Source organism: Pan troglodytes, chromosome 3 (assembly GCF_028858775.2).
Source record: "Pan troglodytes isolate AG18354 chromosome 3, NHGRI_mPanTro3-v2.0_pri, whole genome shotgun sequence".
Taxonomy (NCBI): domain Eukaryota; kingdom Metazoa; phylum Chordata; class Mammalia; order Primates; family Hominidae; genus Pan; species Pan troglodytes.
In genome coordinates, this window is record NC_072401.2 from 54,205,272 (window position 1) to 54,231,351 (window position 26,080).

General features: G+C 43.9%; 2 protein-coding genes across 16 annotated transcripts in view; both read left to right on the top strand.

The window, feature by feature from the left end:
* The window catches only part of NAAA (N-acylethanolamine acid amidase), a 30,242-nt gene extending 19,174 nt beyond the window's left edge, over positions 1-11,068 (top strand). The window contains exons 6-11 of one of the 15 annotated variants that reach the window (XM_001152628.7): positions 798-970; positions 1,120-1,182; positions 1,945-2,011; positions 3,130-3,158; positions 6,930-7,047; positions 7,577-8,251. In XM_001152628.7, coding sequence (XP_001152628.2) covers positions 798-970; positions 1,120-1,182; positions 1,945-2,011; positions 3,130-3,158; positions 6,930-7,011 — 414 coding nt within the window. In that variant the 3' untranslated portion in view covers positions 7,012-7,047; positions 7,577-8,251. Of the gene's footprint in view, positions 1-797; positions 971-1,119; positions 1,183-1,944; positions 2,012-3,129; positions 3,159-4,151; positions 5,476-6,929; positions 7,048-7,576; positions 8,252-10,565 lie in introns of those variants that run through there. The other 14 variants (XM_009447715.4, XM_016951576.4, XM_016951577.4 and 11 more) reach the window with 14 other exon arrangements.
* Positions 11,069-25,169: 14,101 nt separating this feature from the next.
* PPEF2 (protein phosphatase with EF-hand domain 2) overlaps positions 25,170-26,080 on the top strand; it is a 36,939-nt gene continuing 36,028 nt past the window's right edge. The window contains exon 1 of the mRNA XM_016951580.3: positions 25,170-25,650. Within this exon, the coding sequence (XP_016807069.2) occupies positions 25,596-25,650 (55 nt within the window). The 5' untranslated portion in view covers positions 25,170-25,595. The remainder of the gene's footprint in view (positions 25,651-26,080) is intronic.

The window sequence follows — 26,080 nt, forward strand, 5'->3', positions numbered from 1 at the left end:
GTGATCCCCTTAAGTATCCTTGCCACAGGCCTTTGGAAGTCTTCATGGGCCCTCGGGGTGTCTGAACACCAATTAAGCTCAGGGCGCTAATGTAGCGCATGCTCTTTCATCCCCAAGCCATTGCCAGTCTAGTCCATCGAACTAGAACCCTCCTCCCCACTGCCACTCCTCACCCTGCAACCACCACTTTCACCACTCACTTGTGTTTGTCTCTTTAGCTTCAATTAATGCGATGCTTCCCAGCAGTACCTCCTCCACTGCCCTTGGTGAGGATGGGACCCCTACTGTGACGTCCATAGCATCTTATTCTCCTATGTGAACTCTCATTACACTGTGTCACCATTGGTTGTTGACTTTTCTGTCTTCCTCAGAGGCTTGGGGAGAGTAGGACCAGGCGACTCATTCACTGCTCTATCCCCCACCAGCACAGTGCCTGGCACAGTGTAGATATTCAAGAAAACCCTGTTGAAATAATAAATGAATGAAGAAGCACAAAAAGTCCTTTGTGAGGGTGATCTGCCTGGAGAGCACACAGCCCGTGTTTGCTGAGCCAGGCCTAGGGCTTGTCAACAGTTCTCTCCTCCTGTCAGAATTTCCTGCTGCTCCTGGCTCCCCTTTGAAGCTGAAATTTCTTCCATCTTAGGAGCCCTGATAACAAGAGGATAAGGTCAGAGCAGATCAAGGTGATAGTCATGACATAACATACCAGGAGAATGTGCTTTGGATCATTTTTGCATCATCTGGTGTGGACCCAACTGCAGGTGGGGTTGCTCACGCAAGTTCATCTTTTTGTTCAGACCCTGAATGAGTCGGAAAACTTCGAAGCAGCTGTTGGCAAGTTGGCCAAGACTCCCCTTATTGCTGATGTTTATTACATTGTTGGTGGCACGTCCCCCCGGGAGGGGGTGGTCATCACAAGGAACAGAGATGGCCCAGCAGACATTTGGCCTCTAGATCCTTTGAATGGAGCGTAAGTAGAATTGAAAGCTCTGGTCATTTTGTATCAAATAATCATTTTTTTAATTGGTGAAATGAGGGGTATTTTAAATTTGTTCATATGTCTCCTTTGCTATGTCATAAATTGCCTTGGACAAGACAAGATGATGTGCTCTGTTATAGGTGGTTCCGAGTTGAGACAAATTACGACCACTGGAAGCCAGCACCCAAGGAAGATGACCGGAGGTAGGCTGCTACGTGCTTTCTGGTTTGCAGTGTTTTCTTGTGGTCAGGAGAATATGCCCATTCTGTCACAGGAACTGGCAAGACCTATGGGTGCTATCCTCTCCCAGAAAATGTACCTGAGCCCCTTCGCCAGTGCCTTGGCCGGGAAGGGAGTGTTGTGTGGAGGAGAGCAATGGGCAGAGCCTCTCAGCAGCTGGGCGGGTGTTGGGAGGCTGTCAGGGTCAGGAGCCCTAGAGCCCACCACCAGCTCTGCTAGTGACTCACTGGGTGGCTCTCGGGCCTCTGTTTACCAGTCTGTAAAATGAAAGCAAAGGGCCAGGTTCACGGTCTTCTAGGCAAGATATTTTTAGAAGGAAATTATTTCCCTTATTTAAATAATAAATAAACCAGTCAAGGGTTTTTATTGTCCCTTCAAGTTGTAAACATTCTATAATTATAAGTCAGCACAGTTCCAAAGTGCAGGTAGCTATATACGTTGCCTTGGCTTTACTACCCCACAAGTTTGGCCACTGTTCAGTTCTGCAGCCACACATTTTCATCATCCCAGCTTTCTGGAGCAGATGGTGCCAACCGTCCCAGCTGCTGGATGAATTCCACTGTGGTGGGCTGGGCCTCAGCAGGAAACAGGCTTGGGGCCAGAATCTGTTTTGGAGAAAGGGAGATAATGAGACTGGAGCTTGCATTCTGCCTCCCAAAAATGACAGCTGATGGGCTTCAGTGCTTGTTGAAATGCCAAGTGAACTTCGACCTTTGTCCTTACAGAACATCTGCCATCAAGGCCCTTAATGCTACAGGACAAGCAAACCTCAGCCTGGAGGCACTTTTCCAGGTAACTTGTGTCACAGTGTCCTGCATACCTAGGATGTTTGGTGTTTTGTTAATAGTGAATATGAAAAACTCCGTGAAATCTTCTGGTAGATGAAAACGTTAGGGTAAAAGTTTTATTTGGTTGAAATCATTTATTAAAAGTGGTGGCTCACACCTGTAATCCCAGCACTTTGGGAGGCCTAGGCAGGCGGATCACGAGGTCAGGAGATCGAGACAATCCTGGCTAACACAGTGAAACCCCGTCTCTACTAAAAATACAAAAAATTAGCCAGGCGTAGTGGCAGGCGCCTGTAGTCCAAGCTACTGCGGAGGCTGAGGCAGGAGAATGGCATGTACCCGGAAGGCGGAGCTTGCAGTGAGCCGAGATTGCGCCACTGCACTCCAGCCTGACAGAGCGAGACTCCGTCTCAAAAAAAAAAAAAAGTATATGACATTTTCTCAACTTGCTTTTATATAAGTTAAAATGTCCATCTTCACCAAAGTTTTTCTTTATATTAAAAAAAAAAGGCATAGTTGTAATATATGTTCATTGTTTAAAAGAAAAAAAGAGAAAGAATTAAAAAGTCAGGCCAGATGCGGTGGCTCACACCTATAATCCCAGCACTTTGGGAGGTCAAGGCAGGAGGATCACTTGAGGTCAGGACTTCGAGACCAGCCTGGCCAACATGGTGAAACCCCGTCTCTACTAAAAATATATAAATTAGCCAGGCTTGGTGGTGTGTGCCTGTAATCCCAGCTACTTGGGAGGCCGAGGCAGGAGAATCGGTTGACCCTGGGAGGCAGAGGTTGCAATGAACCAACATCATGCCACTGCATTCTAGCCCAGGTGACACAGCAAGACTGTCTCAAAAAAAAAGTCTATATCACCTCAAGATACACTAAAGAGTGGTTATGTTCTTTCTCCAGACATTCTTTTTTTTTCTTTTTTAGTAAAGACAGGGTCTCTCTATGTTGCCCAGGCTGGTCTTGAACTCCTGGGCTTGAGTAATCCTCCCACGTCGGCTTCCCAAAGTGCTGGGATTACAGGCCTGAGCCACTGCACCCGGCCCTCCATAGATATTCTATGTGTATTTCTTCTACCATGTAATCTTCTCTATAATATGACTTTTTCCTATGCAGGTTTTGTCGGTGGTTCCAGTTTATAACAAGTAAGTGACTTGTTAAACATGTCTGTTCACACATCACTCCAGAACAGTGAACTCACTCACGTACTGTTTGGCTCAGCAAGGATCTGAGGGCTCCTGTAACCAGGCTGTAGGGGCACTCCTGTGGGGGCACTCCTGTGGGTACAGCTGCAAGCAAAACAAAGTCTCTGCTCTCATGGGACTAATATGGGTGGGGTAGGGGTGGTAGTGATAAACAAATATAAATCAGGTGAGAAGTCCATGAAGAAATCCAAAGGTAAAAAGAATAGAGTGACCCTGAAGGAGGCTCTGGGAATTTTTTTTTTTTCTTGAGCCAGAGTCTCGCTCTGTCACCCAGACTGGAGTGCAGTGGCGCAATCTCGGCTCACTGCAAGCTCTGCCTCCCAGGTTCACACCATTCTCCTGCCTCAGCCTCCCAAGTAGCTGGGACTACAGGCTCGTGCCACCACGCCCAGCTGATTTTTTGTATTTTTTAAGTAGGGACAGGGTTTCACCGTTTTAGCCAGGATGGCCTTGATCTCCTGACCTCATGATCCGCCCACCTCGGCCTCCCAAATTGCTGGGATTACAGGCGTGAGCCACTGCGCCCGGCCAGCTCTGGGAATTTTAAATTCAAACTTGGCCTTCCATAGTGTTGTCAAACTAGAAGGAAAAACACTTTGACTGGCTGACCTCTTGATTCCTACATTTGAAATATTCTGGCAGTGAGGTGTTCATCCTAACTCAGTCAGGTAGCTGTGGACAGCCTTCACCTGTTAGGAGCTCCTTAGAAATAAATTCTGAATACCTTTGGTTTTCTTTTATCCTCCGGAGGAATTTCCACTCTCTCCGAAGCTGTTCCTTGTTCCACTGACAATTCGCTTAGTTAATGTTCTTTTTTAGCCTGTACCCTTGATAGCAGCATTCTGTGAGCAATGGTTCCTCTAGTGTATAGCCTAGGATTTTACTCACATTCTTTTTAATTTCTTTTTCTTTCTTTTTTTTTTTTTTTTTAAGTGAAAGCAGGCTAGGTGTGGTGGCTCACGCCTGTAATCCCAGCCCTTTGGGAGGCCAAGGCGGGTGGATCACTTGAGGTCAGGAGTTCGAGACCAGCCTGGCCAACATGGTGAAACCTCGTCTCTACTAAAAATACAAAAATCAGCCAGGCATGACGGTGCACGCCTGTTATCACAGCTACTTGGGAGGCAGCGGCTGGAGAATCACTTGAACCTGGGAAGTCGAGGCTGCAAGTGAGCTGAGATCATGCCATGGCAGTCTAGCCTGGGCAACAGAGCGAGACTCTGTCTCAAAAAAAAGAAAAGAAAACTAATTAGTCAGTATTCTGCTACTCAAACAAATGAGCTATTTGGGTAACAAAGCATACCCAGTGGTCTGCTAGTAAACCAGCTCTTTGTGTGGGAAGGGACAAATGAAAAAATTCCCAAATTTGTAGCATTTGTTGACTTCCATGGTGTGAATACTCCCACATGGCTGATTTCAGGCTTATAGTTGGCTCATACACTTCCTGCATATTTAATAATTGGCCCTCACCAGACTGTAGGAGCTAGCTCCAATGCACTATTGACTGTACCCTTCATAGCGGGGCACAATGTTGCCCTTTTAATAGTCATTTTTTAAATGGGGGTTAATAAACTACTTTTGTGTTCTTATAGTTTTTTTAGGTAATTATAGAAGTGATGAATATATCTGGCTGGGCACGGTGGCTCACACCTGTAATCCTAGTACTTTGGGAAGCCGAGGCGGGTGGATCACTTGAGGTCAGGAGTTCGAGACCAGCCTGGCCAACATGGTGAAACCTCATCTCTACTAAAAATACAAAAATTAGCCAGGCGTCATGGCACGTGCCTGTAATCCCAGCTACTTGGGAGATGGAGGCAGGAGAATCACTCGAATCCGGGAGACAGAGGTTTCAGTGAGCTGAGATTGCACTCCAGCCTGGGCGACAGAGGGAGACTCCGTCTTAAAAAAAAAAAAAAAAAGAAGTGATGAATATATCTTTTAAAAATTAGTATTATAATAAAATAGTTACATTTATTTTAATAAAACAAAGCATTTTCTCTGCTTTGAACAGCCCTCATAATTTTACATGGTGGCAGTGGCCAGTTGGCTGTATTATAATTGAGTTAAGCATTCTCCAGTTGTTAGATTTTCCTCTATTAAAACTCTGAAATAAACATATTCGTTTGCCTCTCCCCTGCTTACTTTCAGATTATTTCCCTTGGCTGAATTCCCAGAAGTAGGATTACTGAGTTAACAGTTATGAATGTTTAAATGGTTTCTGAAATGGTTTGGTCAAAATAAAATTGTTAGAAATCATAAACAGTTTACCAAGTAGTGTTTTTCTCTGTTGTATACTTGAAAATTCAAGAGAAACTGCTTTTAAGTGACAATCACCATGGAGCCAGAATTAACACAGACTTTTGACTCTCAGGCCCTTTACATGTAATGATTAACCTCAACTGAGGCTGTTCAGTTGTATTAGGTTAATAGAAATAAGTGTAGCTGTATCTGAAAAAAAGAAAAAGAAAAACAACAACAAAGTAGTCTGAACAAAGGCAGTTGGCTCTATGCTGCCCCCTTGTGCCATGCTGCAAAATTACACCCACCTGCAATACATCTCCATCCTCTGCTGTGGCTCATCAGTAGAGAAAATACTAAAACAGTAATGGAGAGTAGAACTATGACTAAAGTAAACGAGCAATTAAGGTCCTGTTCAGGGAACCTCCATTACCCTTGGACGAGCTCTGCACTTGCTTACAGTGCTGTCTTTAACTGGGTGTATGATTTAGCTGTGGACCCAGTGCTACTAATTCTGCCTGTTTCTGAACAACCCAGCTCCGATATTTTGCACATGCACCTCAACTGGATTCCAAGACAAATGTGTGTGCATGTGGGCACATGTGCTCAAGTTGTTTAGGTCTCTTGTTATACGGAATGTGTAATCAATGACACTATACTTTTCATCCTTAGATCTGGGCAAGGTGGAGAGGCGGGGCAGGTGCCTTGATCCTGGAGCTTTAGAGGCCCTCCTCTGGAATTCCTCTAGTTGTGATACCACCCCCCCAAAGCATGGTGTAAGGAATCTGCTGGACCAAGGGCATTTGCCCACCTGGAGTCTGCCCAAGTTCCCAGGACCCTGTAATTGTCAGCCTGAACAGCCCCACCTCCACTTCCAGGGTTTGTGTTTTCCTCTTCCCTGGGTGGTATTCTCCTGATGGTGGTGCACGGCCACTGAGAGAGAGCACAGGGGCAGGTGCTTGCTGGGGAATGTGAAGGCGGTGATGTCACATGTGTGCAAGTAAGGCCCTTGTGGGTAGGACAGAGCCAGGGTGAGGGCCAAGGCTTCGTCTCCCCCACTGCCTTGGGGTAGAGCTCTGAGGAGTCTTGAGATTTTATTTATTTATTTTTTATGAGACAGAGTCTCACTCTGTTGCCCAGGCTGGAGTGCAGTGGCGCAATCTCAGCTCAGTGCAACCTCCGCCTCCCAAGTTTAAGCAATTCTCCTGCCTCAGCCTCCCGAGTAGCTGGGATTTCAGGCACCACCACACCCGGCTAATTAAGTCTGAGAATTTTAAGTTCCAACTTGGCCTTCCACAGTGTTGTCAAAATAGGAGGAAAGTGCACTTTGACCTCTTGATTCATAGATTTAAAATATTCTGGCATAAAGGGCCTTGTCCCAGATCTCAAGTGTTAGGGAAGCACTTGGTCATTTTCTTCCCTTTCTGGCATATTAGAGAAAATGATGTGTACATAAAATTTCCTCATAATTTTCAGCCTCACAATTTATACTACGGTAATGAGCGCCGGTAGCCCAGACAAGTACATGACTAGGATCAGAAACCCGAGTAGAAAGTAAGTCAGCAGAAGAGCGAGTTCACCCGTGCTGTGAAAGGTTTGTTGTTACTGTTTTGTGGAGAGGGGGTGAGGTGGGTGTGTGCTGGTATTTCTTACAGAGGGTGGTAACATCCTTAAAATGTATACATATATAATATTTTCTGACAAGCATCTAGCATTGTCATTTGTGTCAGATTGTCATCATTAGATATTTTATTTGGAATTGTTTGTATGAAAACCAATCTTCGGCGGGGCGTGATGGCTCATGACTGTAATTTCAGCACTTTGAGAGGCAGAGGCAGGCAGATCACTTGAGGTCAGGAGTTCAAGACCAGCCTGGCCAACATGGTGAAACCCCATCTCTACTAAAACTACAAAAAAACTGTTAGCCAGGTGTGGTGGTGGGTACCCAAAATCCCGGCTACTCAGGAGCTGAGGTAGGAGAATCACTTGAACTCGGGAGGTGGAGTTTGTAGTGAGCTGAGATCACACCACTGCACTCCAGCCTGGGAAACAGAGTGAGACTCCATTAAAAAAAAAAAAAAAATCAGTCTTTGAATTAAATGCATTTTTTTCTTCCCTTACAGATGATTTTTTTAAAAATGAAATTCTTGAAGAGCTGCACCTTAAAAAATAAGACAAAGTGAAAGTATTGTATTATGTTACAAACAATGCAGGCTCCTTCCTCATTTAACTTTACAACCTTGCGAAGTGGGTCCAGGAGATTTGGAGTTTGTGGTAAAGCCAGTAATGGGCATTGTCCTGCATTCCCTTCCCTTCATGGTTTGCCTCGATCCTCTCTAAGCTTCTATCCTGGCCTGAATAACTCAAAGATAATTGGTCTCAGAGATCAAGCCATATCCTCAGGCCTTATTTCCATCTTCTCATGATTCTGCCATCATACCTTTGCTTCTCCGCTAATGAAATGAGCTGGCAAGACCTCTGTTCATTGTGAAGTGCTTCTGAAAGAGCCTAAGAAAAAAGGCTCATCTGAAAGAAATGGAGAACTCTATTTCGAACCAAGCCTGTTTGAATGTGTGTTAGTCTGATCTTTGATCATGTGTTTCCATGTAATGGGAGTCTCGTTTTTTATAATGTTTCTAACGTTTTATTGAAAAACCTATGGCCCTCCTTCTTTCTCAATAGCTACTTTCTTACTGCTTTTTGAAAATAATATGCAACCAAATTATTTCTTAATGTCACATAAGTAATAAAATGTCAAAAGAAATGTTGGCAAGGAGAATAAAAAAATTTCCAAGCAACTTAGCGTTATGCTCTCGCTGCTTTCTTTACCTCCGAAGTCTTATGGTTCTGAACGGCTGTCCTGAGAAAGCAACTCTCTTAGTTGTGATGTTATTTAAGTGTCAGGATTCAAGGGAATGAACAGCTGCTTGGTAGAGTTTGATTTTTCACATGTGCGTGAAAGAAATGTCCTTGAGGATGAAGTCAGAAAAGGTTAAAAGTGTAAAAGAAAATGTGCCTGAAGCAGCACTCAGTCCATGAGAGGGTTATTTTGCCAAGGCTAAGGACGTGCCCGGGAAAAAGAAACACCAGTCACAGGAGGACCTGTCCTGTGCTTTTCCCAAAGAGGGTTTGAGGAACTTCGGTATTTAAAGGGGAAAGAGCAAGCAGGAGGGGGGGATAAAAAGAGGGTAGACAGTGAGGCAAATGGTTACATTCTTGTGAGCTCTTATTATTGGTGCTCAGTGAATCTACATTTAGCACATGAAAACAAGGGAATGGAGGGAAAGTCAATGATGCATTTGTCTCGTGCTCAGTAAATCTACATTTTACATAAGATAAAGCAACCGTGTGAAATTACAGCTATGTTTGGGAACAAAAGGAAGGCAGTTTTGGAGTGTCTCGGTTCCCAGGCTTAACTTTTCCTTTGGCATAGTAAGTAGAATGTCTAGAAGGAAGTGTTATCCAGGTACAGAACATCGCTCCCCTGACATACTGCAGACCTCTCTAGTGGCCCAGAATATTCATGTTTCTTCTTGGACAGTGTCGTATAAATACCGTTTAATTTTCATCATCCAATGCCCTTTTAAAAATCAAATATGAGAAGTAGTTTACTCATGCCAGCTGTATCACACATCACACAGCCATTGAAACTAGAAATTTCTACTCATTAGTCTTTTTTTTTTTTGAGACAGGGTCTTGTTCCACCACCCAAACTGGAGTGCAGTGGTGCAATCTCGGCCCACTGCAACCTCTGCCTCCAGGGTTCAAGCGATTCTTGTGCCTCAGCCTCCTGAGTAGCTGAGATTACCGGCATGTGCCACTATGCCCAGCTTATTCTGTATTTTTAGTAGAAATGGGCTTTTGCCATGTTGGCCAGGCTAAATTTCTTTATTTTTGTTTTGTTTTGTTTTTCAGACAGAGTCTCCCTCTGTCGCCCAGGCTGGAGTGCGATGGCACGATCTCAGCTCACTGCAACCTCCGCCTCCCGGGTTCAAGCGATTCTACTGCCTCAGCCTCCTGAGTAGCTGGGATTACAGGCGTGCGCCACCATGCCCGGCTAATTTTTGGTGTTTTTAGTAGAGACAGGGTTTCACCACGTTGGTCAGGCTGGTCTCGAACTCCTGACCTCGTGATCTGCCCTCCTTGGCCTCCCAAAGTGCTGGGATTACAGGCGTGAGCCACCGCGCCCAGCCTGGCCAGGCTAAATTTCTACTTATTAGTCTTATTCCATTTTTGTTTTCTTGAAAATATACCATGATCTTCGGAAATTTGGGGAATACCCTAATTTTAACCAGGCAAAGCCAAGGCATTGAGGGCTGTTCCTCAGGAAAATGATTTAAGTAATCCAACACTCTAGTTGCTTTTCAGATATTTGTGCTTTTTGTTGAAACCGCCTTTGCAAAGATGATGACAGTGAGAGAAGTCTAGCATGGCTGACTCCATCTTCCTTCTAGCCTCACAGGCTGGCTGTCCTTGCTCGTTCCTGGGCACAGACCAAGCTAATCGTGGGAGGAATTTAGTTTAGAGTTTAACTTTAAAGAAAGGATGATAATAACCCCACCCTCAGACTAACCTCTGCCCTGCTAGGTAGTAAAGCCACCTTTGTAAAACTAATGGAAGGCTATGAGATTACGATTATGGGAAGAACCCGAATTCTGCTAAATGTAGGCGTAGTTTCTATAATCCCTTACTGCTTAGGAGTCATGTGGCTAGAAGTCAAAGATTTGTGACTTCCCCAATTGTTCCTGTAGAGAACATCACTACTATAGCACCTAAGATTGGTCTTTTGAGATGTTTTTCAGACTTTTGCATTCTGGCAACCACTGGACCCCACCAGGACCTGTGACCATGAGTCAGCTAGTCCTGTGGCCCTCACCCAAAGGGCATACTCAGTGCATAAAGACTGTTTTCCATACCCCTGTAATTTCATCCCCAATCAGCAACCCCCTTCCTTAGCCCCCAGCTCACCAAATTATCCATTAAAACCCTAGCCTCTGAGTTCTTGGAGAGACTGATTTGAGTAATAACACCCATGCTCCTGCTAGGACTGTTAATTGAACTCTTTCTCTACTGCAATAGTATGATCTCAGTGAATTGGTTTTGTCTGTGCAGTGAGCAAGAAGAACCCATCAGGTGATTGTCAGGCCTCTGAGCCCAAGCTAAGCCATCATATCCCCTGTGACCTGCACGTATACATCCAGATGGCCTGAAGCAACTGAAGATCCACAAAAGAAGAGAAAATAGCCAGTTCCTGCCTTAACTGATGACATTTCACCATTGTGATTTGTTCCTGCCCCACCCTAACTGATCAATTGACTTTGTGACAAGACACCCTCCCCACCCTTGCAATAATGTACTTTGTGATATTCCCCCACCCTTGTGAATGTACTTTGTACGATACACCCTCCCCACCCTTGAGAAGGTACTTTGTAATATCCTCTCCACCCTTGAGAATGTACTTTGTAAGATCCACTTCCTGCCTGCAAAAAATTGCTCCGAACTCCACCGTCTATCCCAAACCTATAAGAACTAATGATAATCCCACCACCCTTTGCTGACTCCTTTTTTGGACTCAGCCCACCTGCACCCAGGTGATTAAAAAGCTTTATTGCTCACATGAAGCCTATTTGGTGGTCTCTTCACACAGATGTATGTGACAGTGATAACAGTGTCACGTGGTTTAACTACAATGTGTCCAGATATTGAATTTTGTTTAAGCCTGCTTGGGATTTGTTGTGCTCCCCAAATTTCAAATTTGTGTCTTTTGTTCAATTTTGGAAAATAGTCAGCTATCTCAGAATTGCTCACCTACATTCTCTTGTGTCTTTTCTCCTGAACTTTAAGTATGCTGAAGGAGCTCAGAACACACTACCCCAAATATGCCACTTTGGTATAAGGACTATTTTGAGCTAAAGGCACTTACAAAACCAGCAGGGAAAAGAAATTCACTCTGACCCTCCCCATTTTCTTCCTGAAAACAAGAGATAAAATCTCCATTTGGAAGATGTCCTTCCAATATCAGGAGGAAAGTAACACTCTTATCAACAATCTAAATATCCATCTAGGCATGAATGGATAAAGAAAATGTGGTATGTACACACTGTGGAATATTATTCATCCTTTAAAAAGAAGACAGACAGGCACAGTTGCTCACATCTGTAATCCCAGTTACTCGGGAGGCTGAGGAGTGCTTAAGCCCAGGAGTTTGAGACTAGCCTGGCCAACATAGCAAGACCTTGTCTCTAAAAAAAATTTTGTTTAAGGCTGGGCGTGGTGGCTCACGCCTATAATCCCAGCACTTTGGGAGGCCGAGGCAGGTGGATCACAAGGTCAGAAGTTCGAGACCAACCTGGCCAATATGGTGAAACCCTGTCTCTACTAAAAATACAAAAATTAGCTGGGCACGCACCTGTAGTCCCAGCTACTTGGAAGGCTGAGGCAGGAGAATTGCTTGAACCAGGAAGGTGGAGGTTGCAGTGAGCTGAGATCACGCCACTGCACTCCAGCCTGGGCGACAGAGTGAGACTCTGTCTCAAAAAAAAAAAAAAAAATTTGTTTAAACTTTGCTGGGAATGGGGGTGTGCACCTGTAGTCCCAGCTACATGGGAGGCTGAGGTGGGAGGATCACCTGAGCCCAGGAGTTTAAGGCTGCAGTGAGCTATGATCATGCCACGGCACTGCAGCCTGAGCAACAGAGTGAGAACTTGACTCTAAAAATTAAAAAAGATGGTCTCGCTGTGGGGGAGGAAAAATCAATTCCTCTACCCATCTTATGTCCTCAGCTGGGGCCTTGTAAATTAGACTGACAAAAGACAGATACATAACAACAAAAAAGATTAACAATTGAAAAAACAAATAGAAGTTGATTAACATGTGTACAGAATACGCAATATGGAGTACCCAGAGAAGAGTAACTCAAAGGTTTGTTTTGAACTTGTTTTTATATGGCATCTTAGCAAAGGAACTATAAATTTTTAGAGAAGTGACAAGACAAAGGAAAAGGACCTTGAGTCTCTCGGGGCAGCAAATTGTGGGAAGGAAAACATATAGTAACAAAAGATAGATGAAAGTTAATTGGCTGGGTGTGGTGGCTCACACTTGTAATCCCAGGACTTTGTGGGGCTGAAGCGGGCAGATCACCTGAGGTCAGGAGTTTGATACCAGCCTGGCCAACATGGTGAAACCCCATCTCTTCTAAAAATACAAAAACATTAGCTGGGCATGGTGGCGGGGACCTGTAATCCCAGCTACTTGGGAGGCTAAGGCAGGAGAATCACTTGAACCTGGGAGGTGGAGGTGAAGGTGAGCCGAGGTCACACCATTGCACTCCAGCCTGGGCAACAAGATCGAGACTCTGTCTCAAAAAAAAAAAAAAAAAGTTAATTATATGAATTGGGTCATTCTTGTCATGACCAACTAAAAAAGTCAAGACCAGGTGCGGTATCTCAGCGCTTTGGGAGGCTGAGGCAGGAGGATTGCTTGAGACTAGGAGCTTGGGCAATGTAAGGAGACTCTTGTCTCTACAAAAAACAAACAAAAAAATTAGCCAGTGTGGTGGATCATACTTGTAGTCCCAGCTACTCGAGACAATTGCTAGAGCCCAGGAAGTCAAGGCTGAAGTTAAGCTATGATTGCACCACTGCACTCCAGCCTGGGCGACAGGATATCTTGTCTCTAAAAATTTTTTTTTAATTATAAAAGGGCATTTAGAGGACAGGAAGAAAAAGCACACAGGGCACAAAACATTGCTCCAAGAATGCAATTCTTGGCAAGCTTGACTGCTGAAACCGTCGTTAAAACCTGAAACCAGTTTTATCTAGTAGCTACTGAAACAGCTGCTAAGACTGTAAGATTAATTTTACCCACTGCAGCCACTCACCAATCAGAGTTTGCCCCCTCCCCAAAACTTTACTAGTGCTGATGAACATTCTTTCAAAACAATATGTAACATTTCTCCTTTTTATAAAACTTCCAATCTTCTCTTTGTTCTTTGAACGTACCGAAGATCACCCTGTCTCTGTGGACGACCTGGAACTGCAATTCTTGCTTCCCCCCAAAAATGTTAAATTTGTCTCTATATTTTATTTGACTTAAACAGTAGATAAACGCTAGTTTGTACAGTTTGGTATGTAGATTTCTCTGGTGCCATGTCCAGGCCAATAAGGATCTAGAATTGTCTCTGGGGATTAGCCTTTGTCCTTCCTGAAAGAGGAAGAAGAGGAGCAAGACTATCTTCTTTTTTATTTTTTTAAAGCCGAGGTCTCACTCTGTTGCTCAGGCTGGAGTGCAGTGGCATAATCATAGCTCACTGCAACCTCAAACTCCTGCACTCAAGCAATCCTACCACCTCAGCCTCCCAAGTAGCTGGGACTACAGAGTCTTGCTCTGTTGTCCAGGCTGGAGTGCAGTAGAGTCTCGCTCTGTTGCCCAGGCTGGAGGGCAGTGGCATGATTTCCACTCACCACAGCCTCTGCCTCCCGGGTTCAAGCAAGTCTTGTGCCTCAGCCTCCTGAGTAGCTGGGATTATAGGCGTGTACCACCAGGCCTGGCTAATTTTTTTTTTTTTTTTTGAATTTTTAGTAGAGACCGGGTTTTGCCATGTTGGCCAGGATGTTCTCAAACTCCTGAGCTCAAGAAATCCACCTGCCTTGGCCTCCCAAATCACTGGTATTATAGGCATGAGCCACTGCATACTCTTTGCTGCTTTTTTTTTTCTTTTTTTGAGACAGAGTCTCGCTCTTGTTGCCCAGGCTGGAGTGCAATGGCATGATCTCTGCTCACTGCAACCTCCACCTCCTGGGTTCAAGCGATTCTCCTGCCTCAGCCTCCCAAGTAGCTGGGATTACAGGTTCCCGCCACCATGCCCGGCTAATTTTTGTATATTTAGTAGAGACGGGGCCTTACCGTATTGGCCAGGCTAGTTTTGAACTCCTGATGTCAGGTGATCCACCCACCTCGGCCTCCCAAAGTGCTGGGATTACAGGCGTGAGCCGCCATGCCCAGCCTGTTTGCTGCTTTTTAATTGCCTTTAGCTCAAAATAATTTTTTTTTTTTTTTAGGAGACAGAGTCTTGCTCTGTTGCCCAGGCTGGAGTGCAGTGGCGCGATCTCGGTTCACTGCAAGCTCCGCCTCCCGGGTTCACGCCATTCTTCTGCCTCAGCCTCCCGAGTAGCTGGGACTACAAGAGCCCGCCACCACGCCCGGCTAATTTTTTTAATTTTTGTTAGAGACAGGGTTCCACCATCTTAGCCAGGATGGTCTCTATCTCCAGACCTCGTGATCTGCCCACCTCTGCCTCCCAAAGTGCTGGGATTACAGGCATGAGCCACTGCACCCAGCCTAGCTCAAAATAATTCTTATTTCAAAGAGGTGTATTTTGGGGTGACATATTTTGGTTTTCTTCACTGCAATATGACAACCTGGAGGACATTATCTTAAATGAAATAAGTCAATCACAGTGCTTACTGGAATAATTCCATTTATGTGAGGTATCTAAAATAGTCAAACTCATAGAAGCAAGAAGTAGAGAGTGGTTGTCAAAGGCTAAGGGGCTGGGGAAATAGGAAGTTGCCATTCAACTGGTGTAAAGTTTCATTTATATAAGGTGAATAACTTCTAGAGATCTGTACGTCGTGCCTATTGTACACTTAAAAATCTGTTAAGAGGCCAGGCATGGTGGTTTATCTTATAATCACAGCACTTTAGGAGGCTGAGGTGGGGGTGAAACAGGAGAGTTCCCTGGCTCCCCTTGCAGGACACTCAACAGGGGTGTTGATCTCTGTTCAGCTGCCACAAGCTCAAACCCCTTATAGGAGCGGGAGGATACAGACAGGCAGGTGCAGGAACCAGAGTGAGCGCTTTTGGGCTCTGGCCCCAGGGCAGCTTCTAGGGGTGGTGCTTTGACTCCTGAAGCCCCAGTAGGCATGCTACAGTGCTCTTTTAACTCTGCCATCCACAGATGGCTTAAGTGTTAACCAGCTCAGTGTCCCCTTTGTACCCGGGCCCTTGTCCAGCACCCAGAAAGAATCAGGTTACACACAGACTTGAAGAGTGGTGAATATGGGGGTTTTATTGAGTGGTGGAGGTGGCTCTCAGCGGGATGGATGGGGAGCTGGAAGGGGGACGGAGTGGAAAGATGATCTTCCCTTGGAGTTCAGCAGTCCTGTGGCAGAACTCCTCTCCAACTGTCCCCAGCTGGACTCCTCTAGATATTCAGATGCTCCTTCTCTGCCATGCCGTTCTTCAGTTCTTTGGCTCTTCTGCTCATCTCCTCATGGACCCAGGGATTCGGGGTTTATATGGGTACAGGATGTGGGGTGTGGCGGGCCAAGATGCAACATTTGGGCACGAAAACAGGAATGCCTGTTCCCATTTGGGGCCTCGGGTTTCCAGGCTTTAGGGTGGGGCTTTTGGCAGGTAAATAAATCAAACAAAATAAATAACTTTCCAGTATTTCCCCGTCTCCTGTTCATATCAGGAAGATTGCCTGGGTCTATGACTTTGAGACCAGCTTGGGCAACATAGTGAGACCTCTGCCTCTACAAAAATAAAAATATTAGCTGAGAGTGGTGATGTGTGCCTGTAGTCCCAAGTACTTAAGAGGCAGAGGTGGGAGGATCCCTTGAGCCTGGGAGGTCGAGGCTGCAATGAACTGTGGTCATGCCATTGCATTCTACCCTGGGTGGCAGAGTGGGATCCTGTCTCAAAAAAAGAAGAAAATCTGTTAAAAGGGTAGATTTCATGTTGTGTTCTTACCAAAATAAAATAAATTTTAAAAACAAGAGGCAATAAAATTTTTTAATTAAAAAGTTAAAATTTATTTTTTTATTTTGAGACAGCATCTCACTCAGTTGCCCAGGCCAGAGTGCAGTGGTGTGATCTCAGCTCACTGCAAACTCCACCTCCCCAGTAGCTGGGACTACAGACACATACCACCATCCCCTGCTAATTTTTTGTATTTTTTGTAGAGACAGGCTTTTGCCGTGTTGGCCTGGCTGGTCTTGAACTCCTGACCTCAAGTGATCCACCCACCTCGGCCTTTCAAGTGCTGAGATTACAAGCATGAGCCACCACCCCTGGCCTAAAATAAATAAATAAATAAATAAATAAAATTGAAAATTTTGTTTAAAAAATTTTGGCTGGGCGCAGCAGCTCACACCTGTAATCCCAGCACTTTGGGAGGCCGAGACAGGTGGATTGCATGAGCTCAAGACCAATCTAGACAACATAGCAAAACCCCATCTCTACAAAAAATACAAAAATTAGGCGGGTATGGTGGTACATGCCTGTGGTCCCAGCTACTTGGGAGGCTGAGGCAAGAGGATTGCCTGAGTCCTGAGTCCGGGAAGGTCAAGGCAGCAGTGAGCTGTGATTGTGCCACTGCAAATACCAGCCTGGGCAAGTAAGACCCGTTCTCAAAATATATATATATATTTTTTTAAATAAAAATGGCTTGGCCTACAGAGCTTGCATGGCAGATGGAGAGAGCTGGTTTTCAAAATATTCTGTTTTTAAAAAGTACACAAGTGACTGGGCATGGTGGCTCACGCCTGTAATACCAGCACTTTGGGAGGCTGAGGCTGGCGGGTCACCTGAGGTCGGGAGTTCAAGACCAGCCTGACCAACATGGAGAAACCCTGTGTCCACTAAAAATACAAAATTAGCCAGGTATGGTGGCACATGCCTGTAATCCCAGCTACTCAGGAAGCTGAGGCAGGAGAATCACTTGAACCCAGGAGGCAGAGGTTGCAGTAAGCCGAGATTGCGCCATTGCACTCCAGCCTGGGCAACAAGAGCGAAACTCTGTCTCAAAAAAAAAAATAATAAGAAGAACACAAGTAACAGATTTCTAATATAAAAATAAATCAAACAGTACATAATGTGATCCTCTGCCTCTCTTCCCCACTTGTGGATGGCACTCTCCCCATGAGTACCCCTAGTGATAACTGCCATCTGTACTCATTAAGACATTTAAAAATGCATAAACGTTTTAAAATGTAGATTCTATTTTTATTCAGGTATGATAAGGCCAACAGATCAGGGGACAATTGCCATTTAAAAGATAGCTTATTACTCCTCGTTCCCAAGAGGAGAGGTTACACCTGCACAGCCATGGGAGAGAACACTGAGGTTGGTCACAGGCAGAGGACAGGAGAACTGTGGTTTTCGAGGGAAGGAATGGGTGAGGCAGGGTAAGGCGGCTAAGCAGGTGGAGGACTAGCTAGTCGGAATAGTGTCAGCTGACTCCTGACTGTAGACTGCACTGAGTTGTCTGATATATGATGTCAGGGTGATTAGGGTAGAGAGATAATGGCCTTGAGTATGAAAGTCCAAAAAAGGAGGGATTTGGTGGTAGGGCTCTAGATTGGTTAGTTTGCATCTCAGGGATCAGCTAATCCCGGGAGGTGTAGTCTCTCCCTGGTCAACAAGGCCCCAAAATGTCAAAGCATCAATATGGAAACTAGAAAATATGGGTAATACCACATAAAAAAATCTCTTAGGTTATTTTCCAACTTTTCCTAATCACAAATTATACAGTAATAAAAATCCTTATGTAGATTTTTGCATGGGTGTATAATTCTGTAAGATACTTAGAAGTATAATTTCTAGATTAAAGGATTTACATATTTTAAGTATGTAATTTAATAAATTACAATTAAAATTTAATTTAATTCCCCAAAAATGAAACATTTTAACGATCCCAGCAGTAGTATATGGAGAGGGTCCTTTTTCTCATACTCTCAGTAATACAGGATTTTATCAGTCTTTTAGTCAACTTGGAGAAAGAATGTTAGCAGTCAGCCACTAACAAAAACTAAGCTAATATCAGACAATGTTAATATCAGACAAAAGAGAATCAAATGCAAAAAGAATTTTAAAAGGCAGAGTGATATTTAATTTTTATGTCACCCTCTACCAAGACAGTTAAATGACAATAAGGCTTCATGTGTAATTACACAGTTGCCGATGGCAATTTTACATGGTTTACATTTAATATCTAATTATATAGCTTCAAAACGTGTAATGCAAAGACTCAAATACAAGGAGAATTTGCTAAATCTGTACTTGTCATAGAAATCTTCAAAATACCTCTTTCAAAGATGGTCAGATCAGGAAGAATAAACAAAGATAAAGAGGATCTGAATTAATATAATTAACAAATTTAGGCCGGGTGTGGAGGCTCACGCCTGTAATCCCAGCACTTTGGGAGGCTGAGGTGGGCAGATCACTTGAGGCCAGGAGTTGGAGACCAGCCTGGCCAACATGGAGAAACCCTGTCTCTACTAAAAATAGAAAGATTAGCTGGCCATGGCAGTGGGGGTGCCTGTAATCCCAGCTACTCGGGAGGCTGAGGCATGAGAATTGCCTGAACCCAGGAGACAGAGGTTACAGTGAGCTGAGATTGTGCCACTGCACTCCAGTCTGGGCGACAGAGCAAGACTGTCTCAAAATAATAATAATAATAATAATTAACAAACTTGACCTACTAGATATAGACAAACAGAATATCACTTTCTTTGAGAATTTCCATGGTGCATTTAGTACCTGCCAGAACACACACACGAGCATCTTAGATTAACTGAAAAAGTAAGTTGTCCAAGAATAGTGATTAACCACAGATTAGGTTATATCCTAAGGAAAGTGTCCATAGAAAGGGCAGGATATTTCAAGCAGGCTTTGCAAACAGAAAAGCCAGCCCCAACAAAGAATGCCTCCTATGTGTCTTCCGCTGAGGACTCCCCTTGGACTCCAGAGCCCCTAGGCCCCTGTGTCTTGTCAGCACTCTGCTATTTCAGGGCTAAGGAGCTCAGGCTTCTCAGATGTGGCCTGGGAAACACAGTCTTCTAATCCAGGAGAGTAAGAAGATTTAGGACTGACGTGGGTGCTGTTAGAGAAACCCATCTCCTTGGGTATATGGGAGATACCCCGACTATGCAGTCGCCCCCTTCAAATCCTCCTTGGGGGCCTGATCTGACTGACGTCAGGGGGTGCCTACTGCTTCGAGGCAAGAAGCCTGAACTTTCCTTCCTGTCACTGTGAATACTTGGCCAGGGCTGTGAATGTCACCATTGCTTTTCAGGAAGGAGACATGGCAGACTAGGGCTGCACCTTCTTTATGGGCTCTGTAGGTCTGAAAGAAATCAGATCAGCCTGGGATCCCTCAGCCAACTCTGAAGAGAGGACGGGGATCACGCCTGCCTGTTAAAGAGATTTCTGCCTTGTTGTGTCTCATGGTAAATAAAAAACCCAGCAAAGAAGGTAAGAACTTTCTGTCTAGCCTAAAGTAGAAATGGGTGAGAACAGGAGGGCGACAAACTTATGTTTTTACCTAGGAAATAAATACAGAGTTGTTTTGAGACAAAGGTCAAAGACAGCTCCTCTGTTATCTATCAACTCATCCAGATGGGGTCTTTGCTATCTGTGTGATGAGATCTTCAAGTGCTGGGTGACCATTCTGCCCTGGATTTCTTGGGCTCACTTAGTGGACAGATAAACACTTTTTTTTCCCGCCTAAGAGACAGAGTCTCACTATGTTGCCCAGACTGGAGTGCAGTGGCTGTTCATAAGTGCAATCATAGCACACTACAGCCTCGAACTCCTGGGCTCAAGCAGTCTTCTCACTTCAGCCTCCTGAGTAGCTGGAACCACAGGCATGCCGCACCACCACCCCTAGCTAATTTTTGTTTTTCATGATAATGTGAGGCATTGATGATGCTAAGTCAAATTCTAGAAGGAGAGGGGGTCTCACCCACGTGGGGTGGATGTACTAATCACCTGGAGAGATGGCTCAGCTTGGGAAATCATCAGGGGGAGAAGACAGCTGGTGATTACCAAAGGTGCTGATTCAACAATCTCGGGCTCCCTCAAGCTCGTTTTCTGTGGCTGACCTTATGAAGTTTTCACATTTTTAGTTTTTCCCTTGAGAATTATTCTACTTCCCCTTTCTGTTCATTTCCTTTTTTTTTTGAGATGGAGTCTCGCTCTGTCACCCAGGCTGGAGTGTAGTGGCGAGATCTTGGCTCACTACAACTTCCACCTCCCAGGTTCAAGCGATTCTCCTGCCTCAGCCTCCCAAATAGTGTAGCTGGGATTATAGGCATGTGCCACCATGCCCAGCTAATTTTTGTATTTTTAGTAGAGATAGGGTTTCACCATCTTGGCTAGGCTGGTCTCGAACTCCTGAGCTCAGGGTATCCACCCGCCTCAGCCTCCCAAAGTGCTGGGATTACAGGCATGAGCCACGGCACCCGGCCATTTTTCTTATTGATTTCTACAATGTTCTCTGCTTGTCTGTAGATGACTCCATCTTCTTCTCTTAAGCAGCCATATGGGATACCTATTTAGTCAGAGCCACTTTCTAATTTTTCTTATGTGTAAAAATTTTAGAAAAAATATCATTTATTGATTTTTAATTTCAAAAGCTGTAATAGAAGTATATAAGTTAAAAATGGAAATCTCTCACCCAACCTCTTTCTCCAGAGGTAATTACTGTTAATAGCTTGGTGTATAGTCTTTCATTTTTATATACTTACTGACTTTTTTAATATAGATGATATCACACTAGGCGTACTCTTCTGGAATTTGCTTTTCTTCATGTAACAATATATCTTGGGGCCGTTTTCATATGATTACATATCGACTTGCCTTGTTCTTTGTCATGGTGGAATACATTCCATTGTTTTTAAAGCATCATGATGTATTTTGTTGATTCTTTACTGGTAATTATTTAAGGTGGTTTTTATTTGAGGAGGAGAAGAACTTTAAGAGATTTTTGAGGATGTCATTTAAGAAAATTCCTTATCTATGTTTTTCATGACGATGACAAACATTTGCAAAGTACTCCTCATATATAACCTCACTTCACACTCCTAACAACACTGTAATGACGTTACCATTATCCATAAATAACAGAGAAACAGATGAGACCATGGAGCCCCAAGGCAGGGATCACATGTGCCTTTGCTGTTATAATGGTAGCTAGGTACCCCTTTTCCCCTTCCACATGACATAGGAAAACATATCCTTTTTGTCCTTGGTGACAAAAGGTCACCAAGAGTTAGTTACAACTACCTGATGGGAGACTTCATTTCTTTCATCTCTTGTGGTTGTTCTAAATAGTTTATTGGCCCATGATAGATATCAACTTCCTTACTCTAGGCAATGCTATATTTCTATCTCCAATAAATTCTTTGTAGGTCATCTTATTCTGCCACCATTTTTGAATTTATAAATTCATGAGAAAAAAAGTTGCCTAAGGGCAAAAGAGGATTTATTTAATAAAAATCTTTGACCCAGCAATAATCAGTATCCATCCTGCTGATTCATGCAGCATTGAAATAGTATGCCTTTTACTGCCTCCAAGAACATGTTTTCGGTTGTTGATATTTTAAAATAAATATGACATCAGATTCAGTCCATCAACATATATTGAGGTTTTATTGTATACAAAGCACTTTAAATATATTATTTATGATCCTTGAAGATACATAGATGAGAAAACTGAGTCTCTGAGAGCTTAAGTGCCCAAAATTGAGTGAGAAGGTGAACAAAAATTCTCACCCACATCAAACACTCTTAAATACACAACTTGGCTATGCAGGCAAGTTACCAATGTATCAAAGCAACTTGTGAGTCATTGATAAGCAGAATCATTGCTGAAGTCCCTTCTAGTTCTAAAACTGTGCAAATATTTAGGAGCAGTTTTGTTGGTTTGGACATGATGGCTTCTCACTTTACCCCAAACTCAGATTCTGGTTTCATGACATCTCATAGAACTAGGAACCATTTTGCACACAAAAAGAGATCACAGTCTTTTTTCCTCTGGTTGTTTATTCAAAATAAATTAGCCAACATAAGCAAGGTAAGACTTTAATTTTGATTTTCAGAGAAAAAGACAACAACTCTTTGATAATCCCCACTATCACAACCTTCAAAAATAGCGGAGGAGAGTGGGGTAGAAATGAGGTAGAGAAAAGAGTAAAAGAAGTGGGATTCACTCTTGATGTTAAGTCAGTACCTCTCACATTACCTCCTGAAGAAGAACTAGAGAAAGTGTCATCTTTGTTGTATAAAAAGAAATATGGCATAATGATCCAGCAATCCCACTACACTTTGGGTGTATATCCAAAGGAAGCAAAATCAGTATTTTGAAGAGACAATTGCATGCTCATGTTTATTGTAACATTATTCACAATAGCCAAGACATAGAATCAACCTGTATGCCCATCAGTGGATGAATGGATGAAGAAAATGTAGTATATATGTACAGTGGAATACTATTCAGCCATAAAAAGGATGAAATCCTGTTCTGTGTGACAATATGGATGAATCTGGAGGACATTATGTTAAGTGAAATAAGCCAGGCACAGAAAGACAAATACTGCGTGATCTCACTCATATGTGGGAGCTAAAAAAATTGAGATCATGGAAGTTGAGCATAGAGTAATGATTACTAGAGACTGGGGAAAATAGAAGGAAGCAGGAGATGGGGAAAGTTGATTAACAGATACAATGTTACCGTTAGATAGAAGGAATAAGTTCCGGCACTCCATTGTACAGTAGGGTGACTATATCTAACAATAATGCATTGTATATTTCAAATAGCTAGAAGAGAGAATTTTGAATGTCCTAATAACAAAGAAATAATAAATGTTTAAGGTGATGGATATGCCAGTTACCATGCTTTGATCACACAATGTATACATGTATCAGAATATCACATTTGTATCCCATAAATATGTATAATTATTATGTGTCAGTAAAAAATAAATAAGGCATAAAGTTTATTCAGTTAATATTTATGGAATCCCTACTACATGTCAGGCACTGTGCTAAATCCTGGGGATAAAATGATGAATTTTCTTACAGTCTTTCTCTGAAGGAACTCACAGTCTAATAGTAGAGAGATACAAGATTAAAGACTGTAATATGGTATTGCAGTGATGGAAATGTGAACAGGATATTCAGGAGCTCAGAGGAGGAGCAGGTCAAGCTGGCTTCTTTAAGGAAGGTGATACTTAAAGTGAGCCTTTAGCAATGAATAAAGTTAGCCAGCTTAAGAGAAGTGGGATAGAAAGAACATTCCAGGTAAGAGCAGAAACACAGAGGTCATGGTAGTTAAATCACAGAGTTTGAAGAAAGGAGAGAAGAGAGACGAGTGTTGGGAACAAGCCCCCCAAAATCTGGCCATAAACTGGCCCCAAAACTGGCCATAAACAAAATCTCTGCAGCACTGTGACATGTTCATCATGGCCATAACGCCCATGCTGGAAGGTGGTGGGCTTACTGGAATGAGGGCAAGGAACATCTGGCCTGCCCAGGGCGGAAAACCGCTTAAAGGCATTCTTAGGCCACAAACAATAGCTTGAGTGATCTGTGCCTTAAGGACATGCTCCTGCTGCAGTTAACTAGCCCAACCTATTCCTTTAATTCGGCCCATTTAGTTAATCGAATATATACAGAAACAATGCTAATGACTGGCTTGCTGTTAATAAATACGTGGGTAAATCTCTGTTCAGGGCTCTCAGCTCTGAAGGCTGTGAGACTCCTGATTTCCCACTTCATACCTCTATATTTCTGTGTGTGTGTCTTTAATTCCTCTAGCACCGCTGGGTTAGGGTCTCCCTGACTGAGCTGGTCTCGGCAGACGAGGCTTTTGGGGAAGATTTGTTGTTGTTGTTGTTGTTGTTGTTTTAGGCAGAGTCTTGCTCTGTCGCCCAGGCTGGACTGCAGTGGTTACACATCTTGGCTCACTGCAACCTCTGCCTCCCAGGTTCAAGCCATTCTCCTGCCTCAGCCTCCCAAGTAGCTGGGATTACAAGTGTGCACCACCACACCCAGCTAATTTTTTTGTATTTTTAGTAGAGATGAGGTTTCACCATGTTGGCCAGGCTGGTCTCAAGTGATCAGCCCGCCTTGGCCTCCCAAAGTGCTGGGATTACAGACATGAGCCACTGCACATGGCCTGGAAGATGGGTTCTGTTTGGAGTCTGAGACACCCCAATCAAAGTGTTTAGCAGGGAGCTGAGTATGTGGGGCTGAAGTTTAGGGATCATCTGGGATGGAGACAGATCTAAGAGGTAGGAAGTGATAGCTGAAAATGTGAGAGTTAATTAAACCAGCCAGGGAGCATATACCACGTGAGATCAACAGATATTTGAGACTAGAATGCAAATAAAAATCAACATTTAAGGGACAGACAGAGGAAAATGAGCTCAAGAAGCAGAGACAGTAAGTAGTCAGGAAGATGGGAGCAAACATAAGAGTTTAGTATCACAGAAGCTCAAGGTGTAGAATTGAAATAAAGATGTGGCCTGGCCAGGCGCAGTGGCTCACGCCTGTAATCCCAGCACTTTGGGAGGCCAAGGCAAGCGGATCACAAGGTCAGGAGATAGAGACCATCCTGGCTAACATGGCGAAACCTCGTCTCTACTAAAAATGCAAAAACAAAATTAACCGGGAGGCTGAGGGGGTGAGAATGGCATGAACCCAGGAGGCGGAGCTCACAGTGAGCCAAGATTGTGCCACTGCACTACTCCAGCCTGGGTGACAGAGAAAGACTCTGTCTCAAAAAAGAAAGAAAGAAAGAAAGAAAGGTGTGGCCTATGGAGACAGATGGCCTTGCTGTTCTGGCAAGGTAAGGACTGAAAAGATGAAGACATTAGAGGCATCAGGAAAGGCTTTGATCAATAGTGAGGATGAAAAAGGTGATTATGAGAGGAAGTAAAGAGAAAACTGTAGTCTACCCTTGAGATAAATCTGGATGAGAAGACAAGAGAGGTTGGGTGACAGTTAGAGGAATATAGGAGGTCAAGGGAGGAGGAGGTGGCGGATGAATTGCTTTGAGAATGCAAAATAAGAGATTTCAGTATGTTTCTAGACTGAAAGGAAAAGGCAGTGGAAAGGTTGAAAACGGGAGACCTAGGGAATGACAAATGGAGGGAACTCTCAGGGGAGGAACATCTTGTGCACTTAGACTGGAGAGGTGGGGAGGATACTCTCACATGATTCATAGACAATTTGGCCCACCCGATTTAATACTCTGCCTGAATCTCGTATTACAGATTCTCTCTTCATTTTGTCAGCAAACAGCTCACTGTCCTCTGGATCTGCTGCATCCTGCAGGAGCATTGCGCTTAAACTATGGGAAGCGGCACCTCCACCCAACATCATTTTGCTTTCCAGAATGCAGAGAGAGGTACGTGTTTCCCACTTTCCAAACCAGCTGTGGGTACCACAAAGCCCATATTGCATGGAGAGGGTTGGGGGTTCTGAGGGTAGAAGCAGAAAAACCCTTAAATTTCTCCTCAGGCCAACTCTTAGAGGTCAGCTTCTCCTCCTTGTGACATGCCCACCAAAATGTCCAGTTGAAGTATATTTGACAGAATTAACATTCGCTCAGGAAGTTAGTGTTGTCCATTGGGGTTGATCCCAAACTACCCAGGTACAAATGAATGAAATAAGGTTGGGAAAAGAGGGGATGAAACACATTCCAGGCAGAGGGTAGAGCACGTCCAAAGGTCATGAGGTGGGAAGAAGGAAGCATGAGCTCCCTCTAGTGGCCAATCTAACAATTTTTTTAAAACAATAGGCCAGGAGTTGTGGGTCACACCTGTAATCCCAGCATA